Consider the following 27,091-nt stretch of genomic DNA (forward strand, 5'->3'; position numbering starts at 1 on the left):
CAAGAATGTAGCTTTTGACTGACTTTGCATACTTATAAAGATTAACCCTTGAAAACAGTCACGTTTGTTTTAACGTGATTCATAAAAAATACTCAGACTTTATTTTCTTACTTTCTGTTTTTTTTTTCGTTTTTTTCTTGCCATATGTTTTGTGTTTAGGTTTTAAATTCCGTTTTTCGGTATAATATATGAAACAACCTTTTTTTCTATGTTTATTTTTTAAATTCATATTTTCATGAAACCTTAAAAAAACCACCAAAAAAAGCAAAGAGACATTGCTCATTAACCTATATTTTATTTTATAAACATACTAGATAATTGTTTTAAGAGGCTTGGCCAACACAGAGTCATATACAGTTGAATCTCGTTGGCTCAAACCCATTGGGTAGTTTGACCCAACTATTTGGTCAACAATGTGTAAGTGTAACGTGGGACTTCATTTTTGGTTCGAGCATGTCACTGTATTCGACCCTTCTGAGTTCAATCCAACGAGATTCTACAGTAACTATGGGGTACAAGGGAAGTAGCTGCCCTCATCAGGAAAAACTAAAAATAATTCGGTTTTAGTTTAAATGTGTTTTTAGTCTAAATGGAGATGTCACTATCTTACCTTTCCCTAATTATCTTTTTTTCATTGCTCTCCTATTTTTTTTACTATTAATTTTCCCTCCTTTATTTTTACCACTTCTTTCTTTCATTTCATTTCAACTTTATTTTCGTGCTTATATCCAATTACGGTTCAAGCACGCTGTCCTGGGCACACACCTCAGCTATCTTGGCTGGCTGTCCAGGACAGTGAGTTAATTGTTAGTGGTTTGTAAGAGAGAAAAGAGTGTAGTGGTCTTACACCTACCCATTGAGTCGTTAAAACTCGCTCTGGGTGAGAGCCGGTACCGGGCTGCGAAGCCTGTACCTACCAGCCTAATGTCCAATGGCTTAACCACGACGCCACCAAGGCCGGTACTCCTTTCTAAATATTTTGTTTGGATGGATGACAATAAACAATAGTATTCGGTTGTCTGTACTCGCCCATATTGTATTTGGTTGGATGTAGAAAACAATAGTATAGGATGTCTACAGGTAGTACTAAACCAAATAACTTCTGGCTGGGTCAAAGTTCGAGGTGCACCAAAGTTTTGATAGAGAAGTCAACACCACGGGTCCTGTGATTGGTGATAAATGTGAGTGTGTTGGTTGTAACTATAAATAGCTTCATCTGGATCTGCCCCGGATTGGGCCCCTGGCCTCCCAGAGACCGAACCCTGGGGCGGACATGCTCGAAACGTTTGTGGTATATGAGCCTGCCAAAGTATAACGCACGCACGCTTCATCTGGGCAAAATATGTATGCAATTTTATTTCATCTAGTACCACTGTGTCAAGCAGCCTTGTCCTTGAAACGTGTTTGGGGTACCTGTAAAAAAACAAAGTAGTCAATTTTTGTGCGGAACTAGGGTAGTCATAGATGCTACCTGTTGTCTCTGAAATATCAGCTTCACCCCCAATTTTTTCTGATTCACTTTAAGGGTGGTAGGTGGTAGTATTTATATCTGTGGTGTTTATGTCAATTGATATGCTGCAGGTAGGAGTTTTAGCCACACATGTTACTATTGCCATCTATGATTTGATTTGGTAGTATACTCTCTACACCTGCCAATGACATTCCCTTGTCTACACTATATAGTATCTTTTCTCCATGGTTACCATTTGCTTTAGGGATAGGATGTAGCCCAGTGGTAAAGCACTCACTTGATGCGCGGTCAGTTTGGGATCTATCCCTCTCAGTGGACCCATTGGGCTATTTCTCATTCCAGTATGTGCTATTATGTCTGTGGGGTGGTACATATAAAAGATTCCTTTCTACTAATGAAAAAATATAGCGGGTTTCCTCTGTAAGACTTTATGTCAAAATTACCAAATGTTTGACATCCAATTGCTGGGGGTAGGATGTAGCCCAGTGGTACAGCGCTCGCTCGATGCGCAGTCGGTGTGAGATCAGTCCCTGTCGGTAGCCCCTTTGCATTATTTCTCTTTCCTGCCAGTGTACCATGACTGGTATATCAAAGGCTGTGGTATGTACTACCCTGTCTGTGGGATGGTGCATATAAAAGATCCCTTGCTGTTAATCGAAAAAGAATAGCCCATGAAGTGGCAACAGTGGGTTTCCTCTCTCAATATCGGTATGGTCCTTAACCATATGTCTGACGCCAAATAACCGTAAATAAAAATGTGTTGAGTGCGTCGTTAAATAAAACATTTCTTTCTTTTTTCCAGTTGCTGATGATTAATAAGTCAATGTGCTCTGGTTGTGTCATTAAACAAAATAAACTTTTTGTTTTACAGTAACTGGGTTCAAGTCTGATGTCACTGTGCCTGTCGATGACGGAGAGGATGGATTAACTAGGTCAGACAGTTATGAAAACTTTCTGAATCTTAACGAGCGAATTGTTGAAAGTAAGTTCATGTTCTTCAGCTACATTAACCTCAAGTTGCAGTTGTCTTATGAAAACAAACTGAAATGTTTGAAATAAATCAACTTTTTTTTGTGAGGGGAGAGTCTATTTACTCTCCTCATAATTTTTTTTTTTTCCTCTTGGATTTATGCATTTAACATCTTTGTTTCTTTCAAATGCATGAAACAGTAATTCAATGCATATACTGAATAAATAAGGAGTGAAAAGGTCACCTTGTCTGCTTACTCATTTGCATTGAATGAAATGTAACAATATGAATAACAAAGTTTTGTATTTTGTGCTGCAAATATTTTTACTCATTTACAGAATTTCTTATTTATTTTGACTATTCAGATGAAAGAAATAATGAACTTTTTGTTTTTTAAATGTTAAAATATAATTTCATCTCTAGGCTAAGGGTAAATAATTGTATAAAAAAACTCTATGTTAAATTGTGGTGTTGAAACTTAAATTTATGTTATAGCATACACAAATCCCTTCTGAAATTTGATGGATACAAAACATATAATTAATTAAATATGACATTTCAAGTTTATGTTTGTTTTGTAAAAAAAAAATTATAACCCTTTTGGAAATTGCTTGACTATTACTAAATTTGTAAATTTTATGTAAAAATCTCATTTGTTACGCAAAAGGTTTTAAACCTCATTGGTAAATAATGTTAAAAGTATATAATATTTCTGGGATTTTCAAATGTCTGAAAAGAACCATACATGTTGTGTCAGAATGGTCTAAATCTGAATAGCAAAACTGTTGACATTTTCAAAATTAGAGTTAAATTTTTTTTAAATGTAAACCTCGTGCAAAGTTTGTAAATATTTGCATTAAAGGCCCAATTCCTAGTTTGAACCGGTAAAACTGGACACCAAGTTTGGTTAAGTTACAAACCTGTAACACATTTGGATAATGATACAAGAGAGTGAAACAAGAGTCTGTGAAGTTGGAACAGTGAAATACCATAAAAAATAGACTAAAACCTGACTCCATAACTGTTACTTCTCAGATGTACATGCGTTTTAAAAAAATATAAAAAATGCATTTTGTGGTATTAGAAACACCAGGATGACCAGAAAAACATCGGTTCTACGGAGATGGATAATCTAAACAATAAAATATAAGTAATGTTTTATTTCAGTGATCATAAACGGCTCTAATAGTGAAAAATATGCTGTAATGTTTAAAAACTAGGGTCTATCCCTTTAAGTTTCTCAATTCTTCTAATTCCACCAAATCTTGTGTCATGGCAAAATTCCATTATGTATATAGCCAGAAAAAAAAAAAAAAATTACATGTGTGTGTGTGTGTGTGTGTATATACATGTATATATATATATATATATATATATATATATATATATATATATATATATATATATATATATATATATATATATATATATATATATATATATATCGTGGAGTTTTATTTTTCTCCTGGTGTGTAAAAACACCAAAGTAATAAAAGGACAAAATGTGCATTTTATTATATATATATCAGTGACTGCCAGCAGTATTGATTACAATCTAGTATGATTTATTTATTTTTTATAATATATGATGATTTGATTAGTTGATAATAATTAATAAATCAGTGTCATCTAGTTACATTATATGTAGTTAAACAAAATTAACTTTACCTTTAAACATTCTAGTTCATATTAAGGGCCTGGGGCCGAAGTCACTAAACTCTCGCAACTTTGCGATCTCGCAGTGCAATGCTAAAAGACTTGCAAAGAGGATGCTTTGTTGTCTAGCACAGCCTACGAGACCTTTGTGAATTAGGCCTCTGAACTTTAGCATGAATGTAGTCTTAATATAAAATAATTTACCATAATTGTATTTTCATAATTTAACATCTTTCCTAGATATTTCCATTGTTTATTTGTCCCAATTATCTAATTAATGTACATTATTATTATTAATTATTCATTATTCATCGTTAAGTCACAACTTTTTTATATTTACAACTGGTGCATTTTTACTTCTTCATACTTTGGTGAATGTTAATTTTTCATGTTTAATTCTTTGCTTTGGTTACAGTTGTCTTGCTTATATATATAACAGTGCATAATTAACAATTAGTTGTTAGCCTGGTCCCAGACATAATTTCTTATTTATATGTCCCAGATAGTACAGCATAGCTAATTGCAAACTGGAGATTAAAATAGCTTTCTTTGCTGCCAGATAGCACACATATGTTTTTAATATAATACCACGTGCTTTACTAGGTAATATTAGTTACTGAGAAAAGGTTTATTTTGCTGTTTCCAATGTATAGAAGGAATGAAAGTTTAGTAACAGTAGCAAGTGCAACATATCAGCTATTGGGAAAAATGCAAAGCACTTATAATTTTGTATTACTATAATTATGGATTAAAATGGCGAGCATTGAAGGTTTTTAGTATTGTCCCAAAGCATCAGAATGAATTACATAGAAATTTGGGGATTCCATCTCATTATGTTACATTTCTGACTAAAAATCTGGGAGGGAGGAAATGTTCTATTTAACACACCACTCAACACATTTTATTTACGGTTATATGGCGTCAGACATATGGTTAAGGACCACATAGATATTGAAAGAGGAAACCCGCTGTCGCCACTTCGTGGGCTACTCTTTTCGATTAGCAGCAAGGGATCTTTTATATGCACCATCCCATAGACAGGATAGCACATACCACGACCTTTGATGTACCAGATGTGGTGCACTGGCTGGAGCGAGAAATAGCCCAATGGGCCCACCGATGGGGACCAATCCCAAACCGACCACGTGTCAAGCGAGCACTTTACCACTGGGCTACGTCTCACCCAAAAATCTGGGATTCATGGAAGTCTGGAAAGCTGCTAGATTGGCATTCTGAATTGTGATATATACTTTTCAAATATGACTAAATATGACTAAATATGACTAAATATGGTTTATGTTACTCATCTCTATCTTAGTGTCTGTCAGGTTCAGATAAAAACATCTGTTACATAAATGGTCAAGTTGAAATTTTAATTTCCAGTACAGCTGCCAATTTAAGCATATGTAGTGTTCATAATTAGCACTCATCTGATGCCTGGTCAGTTTAGGATCGATGCCTGTTGGTGGGCCCATTGGGCTATTTCTCGCTCTATAGCCAGTGAACCACAATTGGTATACTAAAGGCTGTGGTATGTACTATCCTGTCTGTGGGATAGTGCATATAAAAGATCTCTTGTTACTAATGGAAAAATGTAGCGGGTTTCCTCTCTAAGACGTATGTCAAACATTACCAAATGTTTAACATCCAATAGCTGATGATTAATAAATCATTGTACTCTAGTGGTTTCGTTAAACAAAACAAACTTTAACTTTGTGTTCATAATTAGGCAAGAGACGGCAGATTTGGGAAAATCTTTAAAAGATCTTTTTATTAAAACTGGTAGTTTAATAGAATTCACACTGGAACAAAATTTGGTTCAGCCAATTTTTTTAATTTTTTTTTTTTGAAAATTATTAAAATGTGATTAATTTAAGGACTATTTTATGAGCTAAAGACAAACATTTGTAGCCACTTTGTATAAAAGTTAGGAACAGGCTAATTTGGCAATGGACAGAGTGACAAGGTTCGAACTTAACGACGGAACTGACGGTAATTGCCATCATTGAGATATCAATTGCCGTAGGTAGAGACCATCACCAACGGCACAAAAGTGCTGTTGGTAAAGCTCCTCAACAATGGTGAAATATATACACCTGGTGTACATTGTCTGCCAATATTTAACATTTGCATATTTGAAGTATGTCTACATATAGCGAAATAACCTGTTATCAGTCATGTTTATTTGCTGCAAAAGTCACTTTAAAAAAAATGTTATGCTCAAAATTGTTGTCGGTGGACTGTTTCACCTATTGTAATTCATTTAAAAAATTTCGTGGGAGACAAATTCTTAAGTTCAATCCCTGGGGTGAGTCCTAGTTTAACAGAAGTGGCTGATTGTATAAATTTTGCTGTAAACTTGTTTCTGACGTTATGTCACAGAATAGTGGGACCAATGCAGACATCTTGCATTTTGGTGTTTGTTTGGTTTGGGAAAGTTTTTTTATTTAATTTTTTTTTTCTCTCCGCATCTTTGTTCGTGGGATGATATATTTCTGTGATGCATTCATCTGGTATTTTATCTAACCCATGCACTGCTGAAGTTTATTTAACTACATGTACAGAATGTTTGTCCATTTTCATTGATTTTCAGCAATAATAATAACAACTTTAGGTGTAATTTCTGCCATTGTTTATCAGACATAACTGATACAGCCTTTGAGTTAACCAATTTGTACATTTGTAGATTTATGGAAATACTGCCGACCCGACTATTTTTTGTTGGTCAGCATTGTCATAGGCCGGGAGATTTCTTTCCCAATTGTTCTGTCGGACCGGCAATTATTTTACATTTATATTCAATCATGAGTCAATCATGTTTGGTCTGGCACATTTTGATTTGGGGCAGCAAAATTTGTAGCTTGCTGGACCAAATATCGGCATGAAATTTCAGGCAATTTCGACCCCTGAATATGATAATAAAAACCAACAAAAGAAGCAATCAAAAGCAATTTGTTTTTATCCAAAATATTTAAATTGAATTTTTTTATATTTTTCATCATATTTATTAAACCCACAAAAGCCCCAAACCACAACAACAAAAGTTTACAATTGTGCAAATTTTACAAACCAAGAAACATTCTGTACAGTGTAGTGGCTGCATTTGTAGTTCACTAAAAACATTTATTGCCATTTTCATTTCTAGCTGATATTAATGAAAACGGGTTGCCTGCAGGGGGCATAAGCAAAGTGCACGTGCAGAAAATAGAGCACTCGCAAGGGCCAGTGGACGGGAGTTTGTACGCGACGGTCAACAAACGAAAGCTTGAGAGTCACGTGACTTCGCCAACGTCTTCTGTGTTCCAAAATGGCCCCACGCACTTGCAGAATGGGTCAATAACATCCAGTCTTGATTCTGGTATATCTTCAACTTCTCGTTTCCATGGTGATTGCATGTCTTTTTATATATTGTTTCCTTCAGTTGAATTGTTTTTTTGTTTCTTTTTTTTAATTTATTGTGGTTCTAATTCTAACACTAATTACTGTTCGTTTTTTTTTATATTACTGCATGGCATAGTTAAAATTAAGTTTATTTTGGTTAATTTGTGCATATGTCATTGTTTCATTATTCTCATTTTAATCACTATTTAACGTAAGAAATGTTTACTTTTACATCGGAACTTCAGAATTATAAAATAACATATTAACTCCACCCACATATCAATCACTTAAAAGTAACCACCCAATAATGTAAGGAGATTCAGTATAACTGCCGCCCACCTGTCAGTCATTTTCATAAATTACCCAATCATCAACAAGAGCACATGAACTTTGAACCAATAAACTTAAACCTTACATTTATTTACATGCAGACCAATCAAAATACATTTCATGAAGAGATAGACCATTTTAAATCCCATTAACTGAAACTAATGAAAGTTAATTTTAATTTGTGTCAATTAATGCTTGTAATCATAGTTTAATAATAAATGCTATAATATGCTATATTGCTGATTTGGTACAATTAGATGTGGTTTATTACAAAATACTGGTTTGTTTTGTTTTTAATTAAGTAGCATCTTTTTAAAGTCCCAGACCCTAGTTTCAGTCTGTGAAAAGACAATAAGTTTGGTTGATATGCAAATCTGTAAACACATTTGAAAAAAGTGACAATAGAGTGAAACAAGAATATGTGGTGTTTAAATGGGGGAATACTCTTAAAGGTGCACACTCTAGTTTCAACTTGCAATAACGGACATTGTTTGATTAGTCTACAAATCTGTAACACATTTGGATAATGTTACAAAAGTGTAAAACAAGAATATGTGGCATTGAAATGGGGAAATACCTGTGAAAATAGACCAAAACTATAGTGTCCATAACCTTCATATTGTCTCGGAAGAATGTGCATTTTTAAAAATATGAAAAATGAATTTCATGGAATTAGAAACACTAGGATGACCAGAAACACTTCAGATGTACGTAAACTAATAATGTAAACAATTAAAGATGCGTAAGTGATGTTTGATTTAAGTTATCAAAACAGCTCTAGTGGTCAAAAATATGCCTTAGTGTTTAAAAACCCGAGTTTTGTCACTTTAGATAGAAAAATATTGGCTAAAGGATGTTTTTGAAAAATAAAAACATTGACAACAAATTGTTAATAGTTACAGCAGAGTTGGCTTTAAAACTTGAAGTGGTCATCCACGGTATTTTTGTATTAATTTAAATTGTCACTGAATATTAAAATATATTCTCAAATGACATACATAATATAATATAGGCATAGACAAAAATTCAGACTATAAATGAATTAATAAATAATTACTCAATAATTAATAGTCTTTAAAATGACCTTATTTGAAGTAATGTTTGTTTTCATCGATAATTCTTTTTACTGTATAATTACAATGCACTTCAATATATTTTTTTTATTGTGTTTTTTTTCGTCTGCCTACACTAAACTTTTATTTATATTAGCACCAGCTAAATAACAAATTAATTGAACTTATTACAAGGAGTAATCCTAGCTATGTGTTATTACCATTAACATCTGTCTACCTTGTCTTAATAATGCTTTAAGTATTTGTATTTTCCTTCTAATTATATGTTGTATTTATTTGTGTATTTTCGATGTTGTCGCATTAACTAAAGTCTATAAAATCGTTTATTACTGATGTGGTTTTCCTCCAGTTTGATAAATTTCTTTGACTTGAATTCTTTTCAGTCTAAAAAATAAATCCAACTTTTATATCAGTGTTTTATTTGATTTGATGTCAATACACAGAAGATTAAATAAACTGTTTAATTGCACTAGTACTTTCATCTATCACTGATTGGTCCCTTCAGTAAATTTGTACTTATGACCATCCATCCATCCATCCATCCATCCATACATACATACATCCATACATCCATTCATCCATACATCCATACATTCATTCATCCATCCATCCAATCAGCCATCCTTCCATCCATTATTCCATTCAGCCATCTGTCCATTAATCCATCCAATCATCCGTCCATTAATCCATCCAGTCACCCGTCCATTAATCCATCCAGCCAACCGTCCATTAATCCATCCAGTCATCTGTCCATTAAGCCATCCATCCATTAATCCTTCCAGTCATCCTTCCATTAATCTATCTAGCCATCCGTCCATTAATCCATCCATCCATTAATCTATCCAGCCAGCCATCCATTAATCTATCCATCCATCCATCCATTAATCCATCTAGCCATCCATCCATTAATCTGTCCAGCCATCCGTCCATTAATCCAGCCATCCATCCATTAATCCATCTAGTCATCCATCCATTAATCTGTCCAGCCATCCATCCATTAATCCATCCATCCATCCATTAATCCATCTAGTCATCCATCCATCCATTAATCCATCCATCCATCCATTAATCCATCTAGTCATCCATCCATTAATCTGTCCAGCCATCTGTCCATTAATCCAGCCATCCTTCCATTAATCCATCTAGTCATCCATCCATTAATCTGTCCAGCCATCCGTCCAGCCATCTAGCCAATTGTCCTTTAATCCAGCCATCTGTACAGCCATTTACAAGAGTGAGGCCACGTTCGTACACTGGACACACATTTGTAATTGTTTTTTTCATAAGCAACAACTGAAATATTTTGTTTAATAAAAATTAACTTGTACATCACTCTTGTCAGATACAGTGTATTAAAATCTATGTTATAGAATGTATTTCTAAATATTTCTATTTATTGTGAAGATCTTATTTTATAAATGTATTCTGAAGATTGTTTATAAATATATTCCGAAGACTGTATTTATAAATGTATTCTGAAAGTTATGTTTATAAATGTATTATGAAGAATATAAATGTATTTTGAAGATTATATTTATAAATGTATTTTGAAGATTATAATATAAATGTTTTCTGCAGATTACATTTATAAATGTATCATCGGTATTATGTTTATATATGTGTTCTTAAAAGTTGTACATGTAAATACATGTATATCCTCAAGATTATTTTTATAAAATGTTTCCTAAAAATTATATACCGGGTATTTATAAATTATATTACAAATATATGTTGAATATTATGTTTGTAAATCTATTTTAAAAATGACAAGTTTCTTCTTATATGTTGATTGAAGACATATTTTATTGTACAAAGAACAAAAGAAGCAGGCACAAGTTTGCTGACCTACAAGGCCTTCTGTTATACACATACAATATACATGGTGACTATATTACAATGCTGTATATTTAAACTACATGTAAACAGTCAACGGTAACCAGAGGAAGAAAATATATTCTATAGAAAAGAATATGAAGAAAAGAAATAGTGATGCAACAGGATACACAAATAATACTTAACGTGCAGCAAAACTCTTGTTATCACATGATAATTTATATTATACTTTAATATTTTACTTTAATTAATTAACTTCCCGTCTTTATATGATTTATACTTTCTGATTGGACGACATCACTGAAAAAAACTAATGTTATCCTTCGGTAAACCTCAGAAACGGACGTCATAACATCAGATGCGACATTATTATGTCAAACATGCCATGGAAAGGACTGTAGAAACGTGTGTTTGTGTATTTTTATCTCAATAAGTTGTGTTGAAAAAATACACAAACACACGTTTCTACAGTCCTTTTCATGACATGTTTAAGTAATGACGTCGCAGTTGACGTAATGACATCATTTTCTGAGGTTTATCGAAGGATAGTTTTTGGTTTTTAAGCGACATGGTTGTATCAGAAAGGGGTGGGACATAACCCAGTGGTAAGGCGCCCGCTCGATGCGCGGTCGGCCTGGGTTCGATCCCCATCGGTGGGCCCATTAGGTTATTTCTCATTCCAGCCAGTGCACCACGACTGGTATATCAAAGGCCGTGGTATGTACTAACCTGTCTGTGCATATAAAAGATCCCTTGCTGCTGATCGAAAAGAGTAGCCCATGAAGTGGCGTGGGTTTTCTCTCTCAATATCTGTGTGGTCCTTAACCATATGTCTGACACCATGTAACCATGAATAAAATGTGTTGAGTGTGTTGTTAAATAAAACATGTCCTTCCTTCGTCGTATCAGAGTAGAGTAAATTGTGTAAAGACATGAAGATTGTAAATATTAAAGTATAATTCAGATTACCATGTGGAGTATTTGTACGTGTGATAACGAGAGTTTTACTGCACGGTAAGTATTATCTGTGTATCCTATTTGTTATTAAATGAAACCGATGCGTCTCTGTTTCAGGATACACAGGTCAGAGTTCCTCGCACCTCCACCAGTCGCGCTACACGTCCTCGGACACCAGTGACCTGATATCGCCGACCTACTCCTCCAATGTCCACGGCCAGAAGACATCGTTCTCGTCCAACACGATGCCCCGACAGACGGTGAAGGCTCTGGACGAACGCACGCAGCTGGACGAGCTTCTCAGCGACCTGCTGCACGATCAGAGTTTCTCCAGCCTCAGCAGCCCGAGTCAGCAGGACGCGAAGACCGTCACCACGACGACGCGCACCTTTACGTCTTACTCCACGACCGACTCGAGCCCAGGACAGAACGTGTCGATCCAGCGCGCGGAGGTGGTGTACAAGTTGCCGGGACAGCAAGAGGAGAAGCACCATTACATGATAACGCCCGGGATTGAGCCGGAGACGACGAGCGGTCGGAAGCCGGGAATTCCGAAAAACGCGTTTTCTTACACATCGCCTATCTCTCCGACGTCGCCATCCAGTGAAATGATGGAGACAGAGGTGGTCCGCGGGACGGAGAGCATGCCACATCTGCAGTCGAGTCAGATGCATGGGCTGACACAGACACTGCCATACAACAGGAGCGAGTTTGATAACCGGTACGAGACTCACTCCTACTCCTACCACACGATGGACGGCACGCAGATGAGGCCTGATTCTGACATGTCAGCCTCGTGGCTCGCTCAGCAGCAGGAGAAACTCCGCGCCAAGCAGGTCGTCCGGTCGCCGCAGGAGAAGCAGCTGGTTGCCGAGTTGCGGTCAGTGCAGAATAAATACTACACGCGGCGGACCCAGAACGAGGCTGAGGAGCAGGCAGTCATGGACACGTATAACCAACAGCCCATTCAGAACGGACCGGTGTCCCCCACACAGATGATGATAACCCAGTCGTACCAGCCACCAGTGAGGAGCCGAAGCCACGACGGGATGTGGAGTCCGTCGGAGAACAAATACAACACATTTTCCTCCTCGCAGATGACAACGATGGAGAACAGAACGTACGGAGATCAGCGGGGCGTGTCGAACAAGCCACCGCCTTCGCCAACGCTGCAGCGATCCATGACGCCGACCCAGCCCATAGCACCGCCGGTGAGGACCAGCAGTAAGGACTTCATGCGGTCGCGCTCCAACAGCAGCAGCAGCTGGCAGCCTCAGCAGCCGTTCCAGACTCGGCCACTACAACGTCAGGCGTCGGAGACACTCTTCGACCGAGATCCCATCGCGTACAACACCTACAGCACCAGCCACTCCCCTAGGGCACTCTCCCCCTCCCAACAGGCCCTGCAGCACGCCTCCTTCACCACGTACAGGACCATCCAGCACGTCCAAGACGACAACGTCGATGGAATGCAACCACAACAGCAGCCGCAGGTTTACGGGTCGATGGTAACGGCGGCGCCACCACCAAAACCACCACCACAGACTCAGCAGCATTACGTGACAGAGGTGTTTGTTCATCGCGGACCGGGTACGTACTGCTGTCAAAATACACATCACCTTTTTTAATATTGTTAAAGGTATTAGCTGGTAAAAGGCACTTGTATTAGGCAGTGTGAAATATTTTTCAACTATTACAGGTGTTTCTTCATTGAGGACTGGAGACCGGCCTCGGTGGCGTTGTGGCAGGCCATCGGTCTACAGGCTGGTAGGTACTGGGTTCGGATCCCAGTCGAGGCATGGGATTTTTAATCCAGATACCGACTCCAAACCCTGAGTGAGTGCTCCGCAAGGCTCAATGGGTAGGTGTAAACCACTTGCACCGACCAGTGATCCATAACTGGTTCAACAAAGGCCATGGTTTATGCTATCCTGCCTGTGGGAAGCGCAAATAAAAGATCCCTTGCTGCCAATCGGAAGAGTAGCCCATGTAGTGGCGACAGCGGGTTTCCTCTCAAAATTTGTGTGGTCCTTAACCATATGTCTGACGCCATATAACTGTAAATAAAATGTGTTGAGTGCGTCGTTAAATAAAACATTTCTTCTTCATTGAGGACTGAGTACATATTGCTGTGAAAATACACATCACCTTTTTAAAAATTATTAAAAGCATTAGCTGGTAAATTGGTGGAACGTAGCCCAGTGGTAAAGCACTCACTTAATGTGCGGTCGGTCTGGGATCGATCCCCATCAGTGGGCCCATTGGGCTATTTCTCACTCTATCTAGTGCACCACAACTGGTATATCAAAGGCCATAGTATGTGCTATCCTGTTTGTGGGATGGTGCATATAAAAGATCCCTTGCTACTAATGGAAAAATATAGCAGATTTCCTATCTAAGACTATATGTAAAAATTACCAAATGTTTGACATCCAATAGTCGATGATTAACAAATCATTGTGCTCTAGTGGTGTTGTTAAACAAAACAGACTTTTAGCTGGTAGAAGGTATTAGGCAGTGTGAAATATTTTTTTAAATCATTAAATGACACATTACTTACATCGTTTTGTTTTAAGTTATCACTGAAGGAATTCTAATTGGGTCCTGCTGCTTGTAATGGATCAGAATATTTCACTGGTTGGGTTACAGAAAATAGCATACATGCTCTGCCCATGATGCTTTTTTTTTTCTTTGCTTTTTTTCTTCTTTTTTTCCGTTTTTTTTTTTCTTTCTTTCTTAATGTACACTGGTACAGTAGTCATGTTATGGCTTTGTACATATATATCCCTAGCACTCTGTCTTGTACAGTTAAAGACTTTAGACTTTAGTGATTTTAGTTTTTTCAATTATCAAAGGCATTACTAATATTTAATTGGTGCCATTCTGTTTTTTATCAGTCTCATTATCATAATTTATGTTATTATCTTAATGTATTTTGCCATACTGTGGTTGTGTGTTTTGTGGTTTGTAAAGTGGAAAAGGTTTATACAAGTCTGTATTGAAAATGTTGTATTTTGTCAACGCTTTGCAAGTGTGGACTAAAAGGGCCAATGCTTATAAAAGCTTAGAGTCTGAGTTCGAATCTGTAATGACGCATACAATTTGTAAATTCCCAGACTCTGTTAGTCTCAGGCCTCTGAAAGTTGCCATAGCGATAGCTTCATTTGTATATCGCTCGTGTAAGTATAGTTTGCATAACCCATTTTTTGTTCGTGCATCAAATTTATAACATTTACATGATCAGGATGGGTTACATAAAAACTAAATTGGTTACTGAATTTTTTTTTTTTTGTTACCCATAAATGGTTTAAGGAAATTTTCAATTCTCAGGCCTGGAATCTTGAGTCCAGACTCTTACTTAAAAAAAAAAAATTGTTACCCGTAAATGGTTTAAGGAAATTTTCAGTTCTCAGGCCTGGAATCTTGAGTCCAGACACTTACTTAAAAAAAAAAAAATTGTTACCCATAAATGGTTTAAGGACATTTTCAGTTTTCAGGCCTGGAATCTTGAGTCCAGACTCTTACTTAAAAAAAAAAAAATTGTTACCCATAAATGGTTTAAGGAAATTTTCAATTCTCAGGCCTGGAATCTTGAGTCCAGACTCTAAACGTTTTATAAGCACCAGGTTTGATGTAGGTGTTGTCCATAGTGTCATTGTTCCATCTTATGTCTTCCATGGTATGTGCTGCCCTGTCTATATAAAAGGTTTCTTATAGTAATTTAAGTAGAAGCAGTGATATTTTTGTGTCAATGTTGTATATACTAATTTACTAAGATTCCTAACATGGTATGTACTGCCCTGCGTGCGTGTTAGTGGGTGTATCTGTTAATTGCCGTGTACATACATATGGGATATTTCGTTTGACCACTTGTTGAATGTGTGATGGGGGCTTTTAATTATTGCAGTTTTTTTTTTTTTTATAAAAATTTAAAAACTTTAACTTAATTTAATTATGTATGCAAATACATAATGAAAATTTAACAATGATCTTAATCATGTTAATTTTACCATGTTTTATTTTCTATTTTGTTACTAAACATTGAGTTGTGACACTTTTAAAAATTATCTTCAGTAAATCATGACTTTGAATGTTTCTTTCACACATTGCTTGTTCTACGTTTTTCAAACAGCCTCTACTATAAAGATAACACCTGTATAAAAACATGCCATTCCCTTTGCTTTAAATACAAAATATTTTTATTATACATGTACCAGCACACATGTAAGTATAGCAGTCATTTAAAATGTGCTGAGGTGTCTTTTAAACAAATATCCATTCCCTTTGCTTTAAATACAATTTTCTTTTTTAAATCGTGGGCACCAGCATAAGTATAGTGGCTGTTTAAAATGTGCTGAGGTGTCTTTTAAATAAATATTCCTCTCCTTTAAATGCACAGTATACTTTGTATTGCAGGAGCCTCCTTAAGCCCGCAACCGAGAGAGGAAATTCAAGACACGACCAGACTGGAAGCCTTGGAGAAATCTCTCCAGGCCGCGTCGGAATCCATCATGGCTTCCTCGGCGCCCAAGCAACAGTTCAGCCAATCAGGTTACCAGACCTCTAGCTACCAAACGACAGAGCAACACCAGGCGGTCGTCCGGAACGAGATACGGTCGGTAGAGCCGCAGCAGTCTTCTGTGAGTAACCATGGTGACGTGGGCAATCCGGCCAACCCGAGCATGAGCATGCAGCCCCGCAGCGTGTCCCCTGGCTGGGACAATGTCAATGCTAGCAATGTCTATGTATGTATTTGGTTCGTTTCGTTTTAGTTTATTTTTTTAACAGTTTTCCATGAAAAGCTTTTTTTTATACACCCATCTTTGACATTGTCTGCATTTATGGTGCGGGACATAGCCCAAATGTAAAGCGGGACATAGCCCAAATGTAAAGCGGGATGTAGCTAAGTGGTAAAGCGGGACGTAGCCCAGTGGTAAAGCGGGACGTAGCCCAGTGGTAAAGCGGGACGTAGCCCAGTGGTATAGCGGGACGTAGCCCAGTGGTATAGCGGGACGTAGCCCAGCGGTATAGCGGGACGTAGCCCAGCGGTAAAGAGGGACGTAGCCCAGCGGTAAAGAGGGACGTAGCCCAGCGGTATAGCGGGACGTAGCCCAGCGGTAAAGAGGGACGTAGCCCAGCGGTATAGCGGGACGTAGCCCAGTGGTATAGAGGGACGTAGCCCAGTGGTATAGCGGGACGTAGCCCAGTGGTAAAGAGGGACGTAGCCCAGTGGTATAGCGGGACGTAGCCCAGTGGTATAGAGGGACGTAGCCCAGTGGTATAGAGGGACGTAGCCCAGTGGTATAGCGGGACGTAGCCCAGTGGTAAAGAGGGACGTAGCCCAGTGGTATAGAGGGACGTAGCCCAGTGGTATAGAGGGACGTAGCCCAGTGGTATAGAGGGACGTAGCCCAGCGGTATAGAGGGACGTAGCCCAGCGGTATAGAGGGACGTAGCCCAGCGGTATAGAGGGACGTAGCCCAGCGGTATAGAGGGACGTAGCCCAGCGGTAAAGAGGGACGTAGCCCAGCGGTAAAGAGGGACGTAGCCCAGCGGTAAAGAGGGACGTAGCCCAGCGGTATAGTGGGACGTAGCCCAGCGGTAAAGAGGGACGTAGCCCAGCGGAATAGTGGGACGTAGCCCAGCGGTAAAGAGGGACGTAGCCCAGCGGTAAAGAGGGACGTAGCCCAGCGGTATAGAGGGACGTAGCCCAGCGGTATAGAGGGACGTAGTAATCAGCGGTATAGAGGGACCTAGTCCAGCGGTATAGAGGGACGTAGCCCAGCGGTAAAGAGGGACGTAGCCCAGCGGTAAAGAGGGACCTAGTCCAGCGGTAAAGAGGGACCTAGTCCAGCGGTAAAGAGGGACCTAGTCCAGCGGTATAGAGGGACGTAGCCCAGCGGTATAGTGGGACGTAGCCCAGCGGTATAGAGGGACGTAGTCCAGTGGTAAAGAGGGACGTAGCCCAGTGGTATAGTGGGACGTAGCCCAGTGGTATAGAGGGACGTACACCAGTGGTAAAGAGGGACGTAGCCCAGTGGTATAGTGGGACGTAGCCCAGTGGTATAGAGGGACGTAGCCCAGCGGAATAGTGGGACGTAGCCCAGCGGTAAAGAGGGACGTAGCCCAGCGGTAAAGAGGGACGTAGCCCAGCGGTATAGAGGGACGTAGCCCAGCGGTATAGAGGGACGTAGCCCAGCGGTATAGAGGGACCTAGTCCAGCGGTATAGAGGGACCTAGTCCAGCGGTATAGAGGGACGTAGCCCAGCGGTAAAGAGGGACCTAGTCCAGCGGTAAAGAGGGACCTAGTCCAGCGGTATAGAGGGACGTAGTCCAGTGGTAAAGAGGGACGTAGCCCAGTGGTATAGTGGGACGTAGCCCAGTGGTATAGAGGGACGTACACCAGTGGTAAAGAGGGACGTAGCCCAGTGGTATAGTGGGACGTAGCCCAGTGGTATAGAGGGACGTACACCAGTGGTAAAGAGGGACGTAGCCCAGTGGTATAGAGGGACGTAGCCCAGTGGTATAGTGGGACGTAGCCCAGTGATAAAGAGGGACGTAGCCCAGTGGTATAGAGGGACGTAGCCCAGTGGTAAAGAGGGACGTAGCCCAGTGGTATAGAGGGACGTAGCCCAGCGGTATAGAGGGACGTAGCCCAGCGGTATAGAGGGACGTAGCCCAGCGCTATAGAGGGACGTAGCCCAGCGGTATAGAGGGACGTAGCCCAGCGCTATAGAGGGACGTAGCCCAGCGCTATAGAGGGACGTAGCCCAGCGGTAAAGAGGGACGTAGCCCAGCGGTAAAGAGGGACGTAGCCCAGCGGTATAGTGGGACGTAGCCCAGCGGTAAAGAGGGACGTAGCCCAGCGGAATAGTGGGACGTAGCCCAGCGGAATAGTGGGACGTAGCCCAGCGGTATAGTGGGACGTAGCCCAGCGGAATAGTGGGACGTAGCCCAGCGGTAAAGAGGGACGTAGCCCAGCGGTATAGAGGGACGTAGCCCAGCGGTATAGAGGGACGTAGCCCAGCGGTATAGAGGGACGTAGTCCAGCGGTATAGAGGGACGTAGTCCAGTGGTAAAGAGGGACGTAGCCCAGTGGTATAGTGGGACGTAGCCCAGTGGTATAGAGGGACGTACACCAGTGGTATAGAGGGACGTAGCCCAGTGGTATAGTGGGACGTAGCCCAGTGGTAAAGAGGGACGTAGCCCAGTGGTATAGTGGGACGTAGCCCAGTGGTAAAGAGGGACGTAGCCCAGTGGTATAGAGGGACGTAGCCCAGTGGTATAGAGGGACGTAGCCCAGCGCTATAGAGGGACGTAGCCCAGCGGTAAAGAGGGACGTAGCCCAGCGGTAAAGAGGGACGTAGCCCAGCGGTATAGTGGGACGTAGCCCAGCGGTAAAGAGGGACGTAGCCCAGCGGAATAGTGGGACGTAGCCCAGCGGTAAAGAGGGACGTAGCCCAGTGGTATAGAGGGACGTAGCCCAGTGGTATAGAGGGACGTAGCCCAGTGGTATAGAGGGACGTAGCCCAGTGGTATAGTGGGACGTAGCCCAGTGGTATAGAGGGACGTAGCCCAGTGGTATAGAGGGACGTACACCAGTGGTATAGTGGGACGTAGCCCAGTGGTAAAGAGGGACGTAGCCCAGTGGTATAGAGGGACGTAGCCCAGTGGTATAGTGGGACGTAGCCCAGTGGTAAAGAGGGACGTAGCCCAGTGGTATAGAGGGACGTAGCCCAGTGGTATAGAGGGACTTAGCCCAGTGGTATAGAGGGACGTAGCCCAGTGGTATAGTGGGACGTAGCCCAGTGGTATAGTGGGACGTAGCCCAGTGGTATAGTGGGACGTAGCCCAGTGGTATAGAGGGACGTACACCAGTGGTATAGTGGGACGTAGCCCAGTGGTAAAGAGGGACGTAGCCCAGTGGTATAGTGGGACGTAGCCCAGTGGTATAGAGGGACGTAGCCCAGTGGTATAGAGGGACGTAGCCCAGTGGTATAGTGGGACGTAGCCCAGCGGTAAAGAGGGACGTAGCCCAGTGGTATAGAGGGACGTAGTCCAGTGGTATAGAGGGACGTAGCCCAGTGGTATAGTGGGACGTAGCCCAGTGGTATAGAGGGACGTAGCCAGTGGTATAGAGGGACTTAGCCCAGTGGTATAGAGGGACGTAGCCCAGCGGTATAGTGGGACGTAGCCCAGCGGTAAAGAGGGACGTAGCCCAGCGGAATAGTGGGACGTAGCCCAGCGGTAAAGAGGGACGTAGCCCAGTGGTATAGAGGGACGTAGCCCAGTGGTATAGAGGGACGTAGCCCAGTGGTATAGAGGGACGTAGCCCAGTGGTATAGTGGGACGTAGCCCAGTGGTATAGAGGGACGTAGCCCAGTGGTATAGAGGGACGTACACCAGTGGTATAGTGGGACGTAGCCCAGTGGTAAAGAGGGACGTAGCCCAGTGGTATAGAGGGACGTAGCCCAGTGGTATAGTGGGACGTAGCCCAGTGGTAAAGAGGGACGTAGCCCAGTGGTATAGAGGGACATAGCCCAGTGGTATAGAGGGACTTAGCCCAGTGGTATAGAGGGACGTAGCCCAGTGGTATAGTGGGACGTAGCCCAGTGGTATAGTGGGACGTAGCCCAGTGGTATAGTGGGACGTAGCCCAGTGGTATAGAGGGACGTACACCAGTGGTATAGTGGGACGTAGCCCAGTGGTAAAGAGGGACGTAGCCCAGTGGTATAGTGGGACGTAGCCCAGTGGTATAGAGGGACGTAGCCCAGTGGTATAGAGGGACGTAGCCCAGTGGTATAGTGGGACGTAGCCCAGCGGTAAAGAGGGACGTAGCCCAGTGGTATAGAGGGACGTAGTCCAGTGGTATAGAGGGACGTAGCCCAGTGGTATAGTGGGACGTAGCCCAGTGGTATAGAGGGACGTAGCCAGTGGTATAGAGGGACTTAGCCCAGTGGTATAGAGGGACGTAGCCCAGTGGTATAGTGGGACGTAGCCCAGTGGTATAGTAGGACGTAGCCCAGTGGTATAGTAGGACGTAGCTCAGTGGTATAGTGGATCCTAAAAGATCCTTTGCTACTAATGTAAAAATGTTGCAAATTTCCTTTCTAAGACTATATGTCAAAATTACCAGATTTTTGACATCCAATAGCCAATGATTAATAAATCAATGTGCTCTAGTGGCGTCATTAAACAAATAAAAAATTTGACAGGTTATATTATGATATGGTGTTGTCTGTCCATATGTCCGTCCATCTGTAAACATTTTGTTTCTGGAGCATATCTTCCTTCTAGATTATGGTAGCCCCACTCACATGGCTAGTGATATTCAATGTTGGGCTAGTAAATAACTACTATTGCCATGCCAGACGGGGCTTCTAGATTATGGTAGCCCCACTCACATGGCTAGTGATATTCAATGTTGGGCTAGTAAGTAACTACTATTGCCATGCCTGACGGCTAGTGAAAAAAATTGTCAAATATTGCAATTAAGTTTATTTTTTAAGTATGAATATCCTTCCCCACCCCAACCCCCCACTGTTAGTGTTTTTAAGCTTTATCTCCTTCTTTAGGTGACATATCTGATTATTACTATTATTTAGTAAAATTGTATTAACTTAAAGTAACTTTAGGGTAGGGAATTTTTAATCATGGCTATGGTAGTCAATTTTAAAAATCATGATCCCATGACTAGTGGATTTTATAAAAATTATAGAAGCCCTGCTTATCAGTTCATATAGGATCATCAAACAGATAGCAATGGCTGTCTACTCCTGCACGATAAGACCAATCAAAAAATAATTTCTATCACTTCACAAAATTAATTGAATTCATGGAAGGCTATTCAGATTGTTTTGTTTTGTTTTTGTTTTAGAATTAGTTTGTTTTAGTTTAGAATCAGTTTGAGTTTTTAGAATCAGTTTGGTTTTATTTTATAATTAAAAAATAAAATTATTACTTTTCTACATTTGTTTTTCATTGTAAAAAGTATACCCAAAAATGTTGTGGTATAGAGGCATGTTAAAAAGTAGTCATTGTAGAGTTCTATTTGTTATCTATAAAGGATTGGCTGTGTTTGTAGCATTTATACAAATGCATGTATTTTAACCTGTATGTAATTGTAACTCCAGTAGTCATAGCTCCCTTGTTGCTTTTGTGTACAGGGTTCAAGCACTCTGTCCTGGGCACACACCTCGGCTGTCTGGGCTGTCTGTCCAGGACAGTGGGTTAGTTGTTAGTGGTTAGTGAGAGAGAAGCCAATGCAGTATCCGCACACTTGCAAAACTTGTTTTATGTGTGTGCTGTTACTTTAATGGAAGTCTATTACCTACTTAACTTAAGTCCAATAGCTTAACCACTGCACCCTGAAAACCAGTGTCTTGAAATGTTTGTGTCCTATTTAACTTTTTAGGTTTGTTTGTTGTTTTAAGTTTTTTGTCGAATTTTATTTATTTATTATATTGTTAATATCACCTGTTTACAATTTAATTTAATGCACAATTTATCCACATTTGTATTCACACACAAACTGTATGTCAATATAACATGTATCACACATGAAGACACTTATAGAATACCCTCTTTAAATTCTTTGTATATGGTATGCACATATAAGTTTGTTGCATATACACAAATATATATATAAACGAACTGGATATTCAATACTATAGAAGAGTGCATAATTATAGATAAACATATTGCCATTTTGGGTCTGCTTAAAAAAACAAATACATATGCAATAAATTGGTTAATTATTAACATAAAATATTATATTTATTCCATGAAAATACAAAAACAAAAATTAAACTTCTCTGCCTTAAAAATTATAATTAAAGAAAAGTTGGAAACTGAAAAATGTATCTTATATAAAAATGGTAATTATGAAGATTTCAAGACAGAATGGGAGCAGTGGTATAATTTATTTCAAACATCATAAAAGTTTATTAAATCTATCAAATATTGAGATATATTTATTTCTAAAATACCTTCTTCGCACTTTATACTCCTTCACACAGCTTTTCATAATACTTTCTTGTATCAATACTAATTCAGTACATAACATCTTCTCCTTTATCATTTTTTTTTCCTTCTTGGCCCCAGATAATAATAATTTAAAAAAATTAATTAAAAAAACCCAGACAGAATATCAACAACAACAATATACATAAAGTGTGTGGATTATATCTATTCGTGTGTATATATTTTGCCATTTATATGTATGTATATAAAACTGTGTATACCATATGAAATTTAAAAAATATTGTGAGACCGTGAGCTCAGGGCACCCCAACCCTGACGCTGCCATTTTATATTCTGGGGACAATAAAAATATATATATATTAAAAAAATAATAATAATAAAAAAAAATATCCAGGACTGATTTGGGAGAGAAGGTAGGGGAACCTGATGCACGCTTGTGTTTTAATTTGTTAGGTCACAGGTACTCGTAAATAACCTCTGTATTAACCAATGTATTACGAAACAAATGAATGATAATTGCAGTAAATAATATAATATATTAGTAATATTGTTAGTCCAGGTGGTAGGGTGTAATTCAGTGGTACAGTATGTCTCAGGATCTACCAATGTGCTTCATGCTTGGCACATCAAAAGTTATGGTATGTACTGTCCTACCTGTGGGACAGTGCATATAATAAAAACTAATGTTCGAATTTACAAAGTCTAGAAACAGATGTTAAACAGATGTAAGACAAAAACAGTGTCCCTGTCAGTGGACCCATTGGGCTATATATTGTTCCAGCCAGTGCACCACAACTGGAATATCAAAGGCTGTGGTATGTGCTATCCTGTCTGGTGCATATAAAAAATCCCTTGCTACTAATGGAAAAATGTAGCGAGTTTCTTCTCTAAGACAATGTTTTAAAATTATCACGTTTGGCATCCAGTAACCAACAATTAATAAATCCACGTGCACTAGTGTTGTCGTTAAACAAAACAAACTTGTTATTGACAGCCCGTGACATTGCTTTGTGTCTGTAGCAAATTTCTCATTTTTTGACTCGACCAAGTGCTGAAATAATGACATGTTAAGACACCAAATAGCCGTAGTTTAAAAAACATGCTGAGGTTTGATTAAACAAACATTCCGTTCTGTTCCAAACAGCCATAGTTTTAAATGTGCCGAAGTTTCATTTAACAAACATTCCTTGCCTTTCCAAACAGCCACAGTTTAAAATGTGCTAAGGTGTCATTAAACAAACATTCCTTTCCTCTCCAAATAGCCATAGTTTAAAATGTGCTGAGGTGTCATTAAACAAACATTCCTTTCCTCTCCAAATAGCCACAGTTTAAAATGTGCTGAGGTGTCATTAAACACACATTCCTTTCCTCTCCAAACAGCCACAGTTTAAAATGTGCTGAGGTGTCATTAAACAAACATTCCTTTCCTTTCCAAATAGCCATAGTTTAAAATGTGCTGAGGTGTCATTAAACAAACATTCCTTTCCTTTCCAAATAGCCATAGTTTAAAATGTGCTGAGGTGTCATTAAACAAACATTCCTTTCCTTTCCAAATAGCCATAGTTTAAAATGTGCTGAGGTGTCATTAAACAAAAATTCCTTTCCTTTCCAAACAGCCACAGTTTAAAATGTGCTGAGGTGTCATTAAACAAACATTCCTTTCCTTTCCAAACAGCCACAGTTTAAAATGTGCTGAGGTGTCATTACACAAACATTCCTTTCCTTTCCAAATAGCCGTAGACTAGTTTAAAATGTGCTGAGGTGTCATTAAACAAACATTCCTTTCTTTTAATTTTGCTCAGAGTCAGATCCAGAAGAGTGAAGGTCCGCCCCCGAAACAGATCCACGAGATTGAGGAGGACCGGATCATGTTGAGGCCGATTGGTCCGGGCGTGCAGACCCTCGAACCGGAAACACACACCGGAACTCTGGGACGACCGACCACGCCGGGATTCCCCACCTCACCAGGTATGAGAAACAGGCAGTGCTAAAACTCTATAGTAACTGAGTGGTTGGCGTATGCAAAATATTAATAGTTTGTGAGTGTTTAACATAGGCAAGTAATAAAGTGAAAATAACATACAAAACATTATGGAGTTAGTAAGTTGTTATGAAGAAATAATCAATAGTTACTGAGTGTTAAACATCTGTAAACTATCTAGAGTTACTGAGTGGTTAACTTTATCTCAAAAAAAGAAGAAAATTATTTTTTGATTGGTTAAGGTAGATAGAAAAAAATAAAATTAATGAATGACTAACATGCTCAGAGGTACTGAGTGGTTAACACATGCCAATAATCTATAGTTGCTGAGTGGATAACTTTAAAAACATATATTTGGGTGGCAAAATTATCTATAGTGACTGAGTCTTACTGTTACAAAGTATGTAGTTTAAATGCTTTAACATAGGTTGGAAATAATCAATAAATATTGATGGGTTTTTTTTTTACAATATGAACATGTCTAAATTGAGTTTACATTAGTTTTTGTTTCATTAATGTTAAATCTTGTTGTCAACTTGTCAGTATGTACAATAGTAGCTTATGGCCTTTAAAGGCATATTGTCACAGACCACTGACCTATTACATGGCCTAACAAAGTATTACTTAAAAATATATGTATTTGATTTGTCCCTAAATGTACTTTATTCAACCATCTACATAACCACCATATTCCACTTATTAATATTTTTTTTAAATAATTGAATTATGGCAATAGTCCATAATTCAAAAACTAACATTGTTGAGAGAGTTGACATGGATTTCACTTCATCATGGTGTAGTTAAAGTGATGCAATAGCTAGATTTGGTCTGTAAAAATTAATGTAATTTTGATTTTTATTATTTATTTTTAAAGAAATAAGGTCCTTAAATCTGTGACAGTATGCCTTTAAGATTGTTGCATGTGCATTATTGTGTCCACCCCAGAAATGATAATAATTTATTATTGGTAAAATATTCTACTTGCCATTTGTCCTTGCTATTTGTCAAAGTAGATACAATGTAGAAGTATGTGTTGCATTTGATAAAGAATGATAAAGAATAAAATGCATGAAGCATGAATAATTATAATGATTTAGTCAGATTTTATTTCTCTGAGAAATTCAAAGTCTGTATACAGAGGAGGATTCATCCATTGATGTTAATTTCATTGAACAAAAAATGTGCACTTCTCTAATCAGTGGACTAATGACGAAATTAATTTGACTTTATTACAGTGGTACGTTGTTTAAAGGTACAAAATGTATCTGATATTATTATACATGGTATTTTTCTTAAAGGGACATACCCTAGTTTCAACCCGTGAAAATTAACACTAAGTTTAGTTAATCTTCAAACCTGTAACACATTTGGATACAGTTACAATTGAGTGAAACATGAGTCCGTGACTTTGAAATGGTAAAATATCCTCTAAAAATAGACTACAACTCGACTCCATAACTGTTACTTCTCAGACGCAGGTGTGTTTTTAAAAATATGAGAAATGCATTTTGTGATCTTAAAAATACCAGGTTGATCAAAAACACTTCGAATGTACGAAAATTGATAATCTAAACAATAAAATCTAAGTAAAGTATGATTTAAGTTATCAAAAACACTTCGAATGTACAGAAATTGATAATCTAAACAATAAAATCTAAGTAAAGTATGATTTAAGTTTAGTGTTTAAAAACTAGGGTATGTCCCTTTAAATGTATATTGTCACCTCCACATCTTTTAAAAACACAAGCTAAACTACATACCATCACAACTGTCCAAATACCCACTGAACTCTGTCTTGTGCAAGTTTAGATTTGGCAAAACGAGTCTTTGATGTCCTACAAACAAAGTAGAATATATCGTTGATGGAGAGTGGCAGTCTTCTATTGGGTGAAGCACCTTGTGTATTTCCAAAAGGTGTCTATAAAACCTCAGTATCACCAAGAGTTTGGCTGTCTTGAATGCGTGAACCAACTTCGGTTGTGTTGTGGTTAAGCCATCGGACATAAGGCTGGTAGGTACAGAGTTCGCAGCCCGGTACTGGCTTCCACCAAGAGCGAGCTTTAACGACTCAATGGGTAGGTGTAAGACCACTACAACCTCTTCTCTCTCACTAACAACAGACAACTAACCCACTGTACTAGACAGACAGCCCAGATAGCTGAGGTGTGTGCCCAGGACAGCGTGCTTGAACCTTAATTGGATATAAGCACGAAAATAAGTCAAAATGAAATGAAATGTCTTGGATACAACAACTTGCTCTGAATTTTTGCTTTCCCTGCCCCGAGTCAGACCCCCGATCATATCAGAGGCCAGACTTGGGATAGGCGTGTTCGAAACCATAAAGGTATATGAGCACGTTAAAACCCTATCTTAAGTCTGAATTTGCACATTAAACCCTATGACCTGACATGATTTTGTCACAGGCCAAACAGCCACATCAAAACACTATCTTGAGCT

The 27,091-nt window shown here is 39.1% G+C and overlaps 1 protein-coding gene across 8 annotated transcripts in view; it reads left to right on the forward strand.

The window, feature by feature from the left end:
• Positions 1-27,091, forward strand: part of LOC121387613 (tensin-1-like) — a 231,028-nt gene that overhangs the window by 166,114 nt on the left and 37,823 nt on the right. For 5 of the 8 annotated variants that reach the window (XM_041518772.1, XM_041518777.1, XM_041518775.1 and 2 more), the window contains 5 exons: positions 2,343-2,453; positions 7,243-7,482; positions 11,789-13,261; positions 16,088-16,416; positions 24,456-24,621. In XM_041518772.1, the coding sequence (XP_041374706.1) occupies positions 2,343-2,453; positions 7,243-7,482; positions 11,789-13,261; positions 16,088-16,416; positions 24,456-24,621 (2,319 nt within the window). The remainder of the gene's footprint in view (positions 1-2,342; positions 2,454-7,242; positions 7,483-11,788; positions 13,262-16,087; positions 16,417-24,455; positions 24,622-27,091) is intronic. The other 3 variants (XM_041518778.1, XM_041518776.1, XM_041518779.1) reach the window with 3 other exon arrangements.

This window comes from Gigantopelta aegis, chromosome 13 (assembly GCF_016097555.1).
Source record: "Gigantopelta aegis isolate Gae_Host chromosome 13, Gae_host_genome, whole genome shotgun sequence".
Lineage (NCBI taxonomy): Eukaryota > Metazoa > Mollusca > Gastropoda > Neomphalida > Peltospiridae > Gigantopelta > Gigantopelta aegis.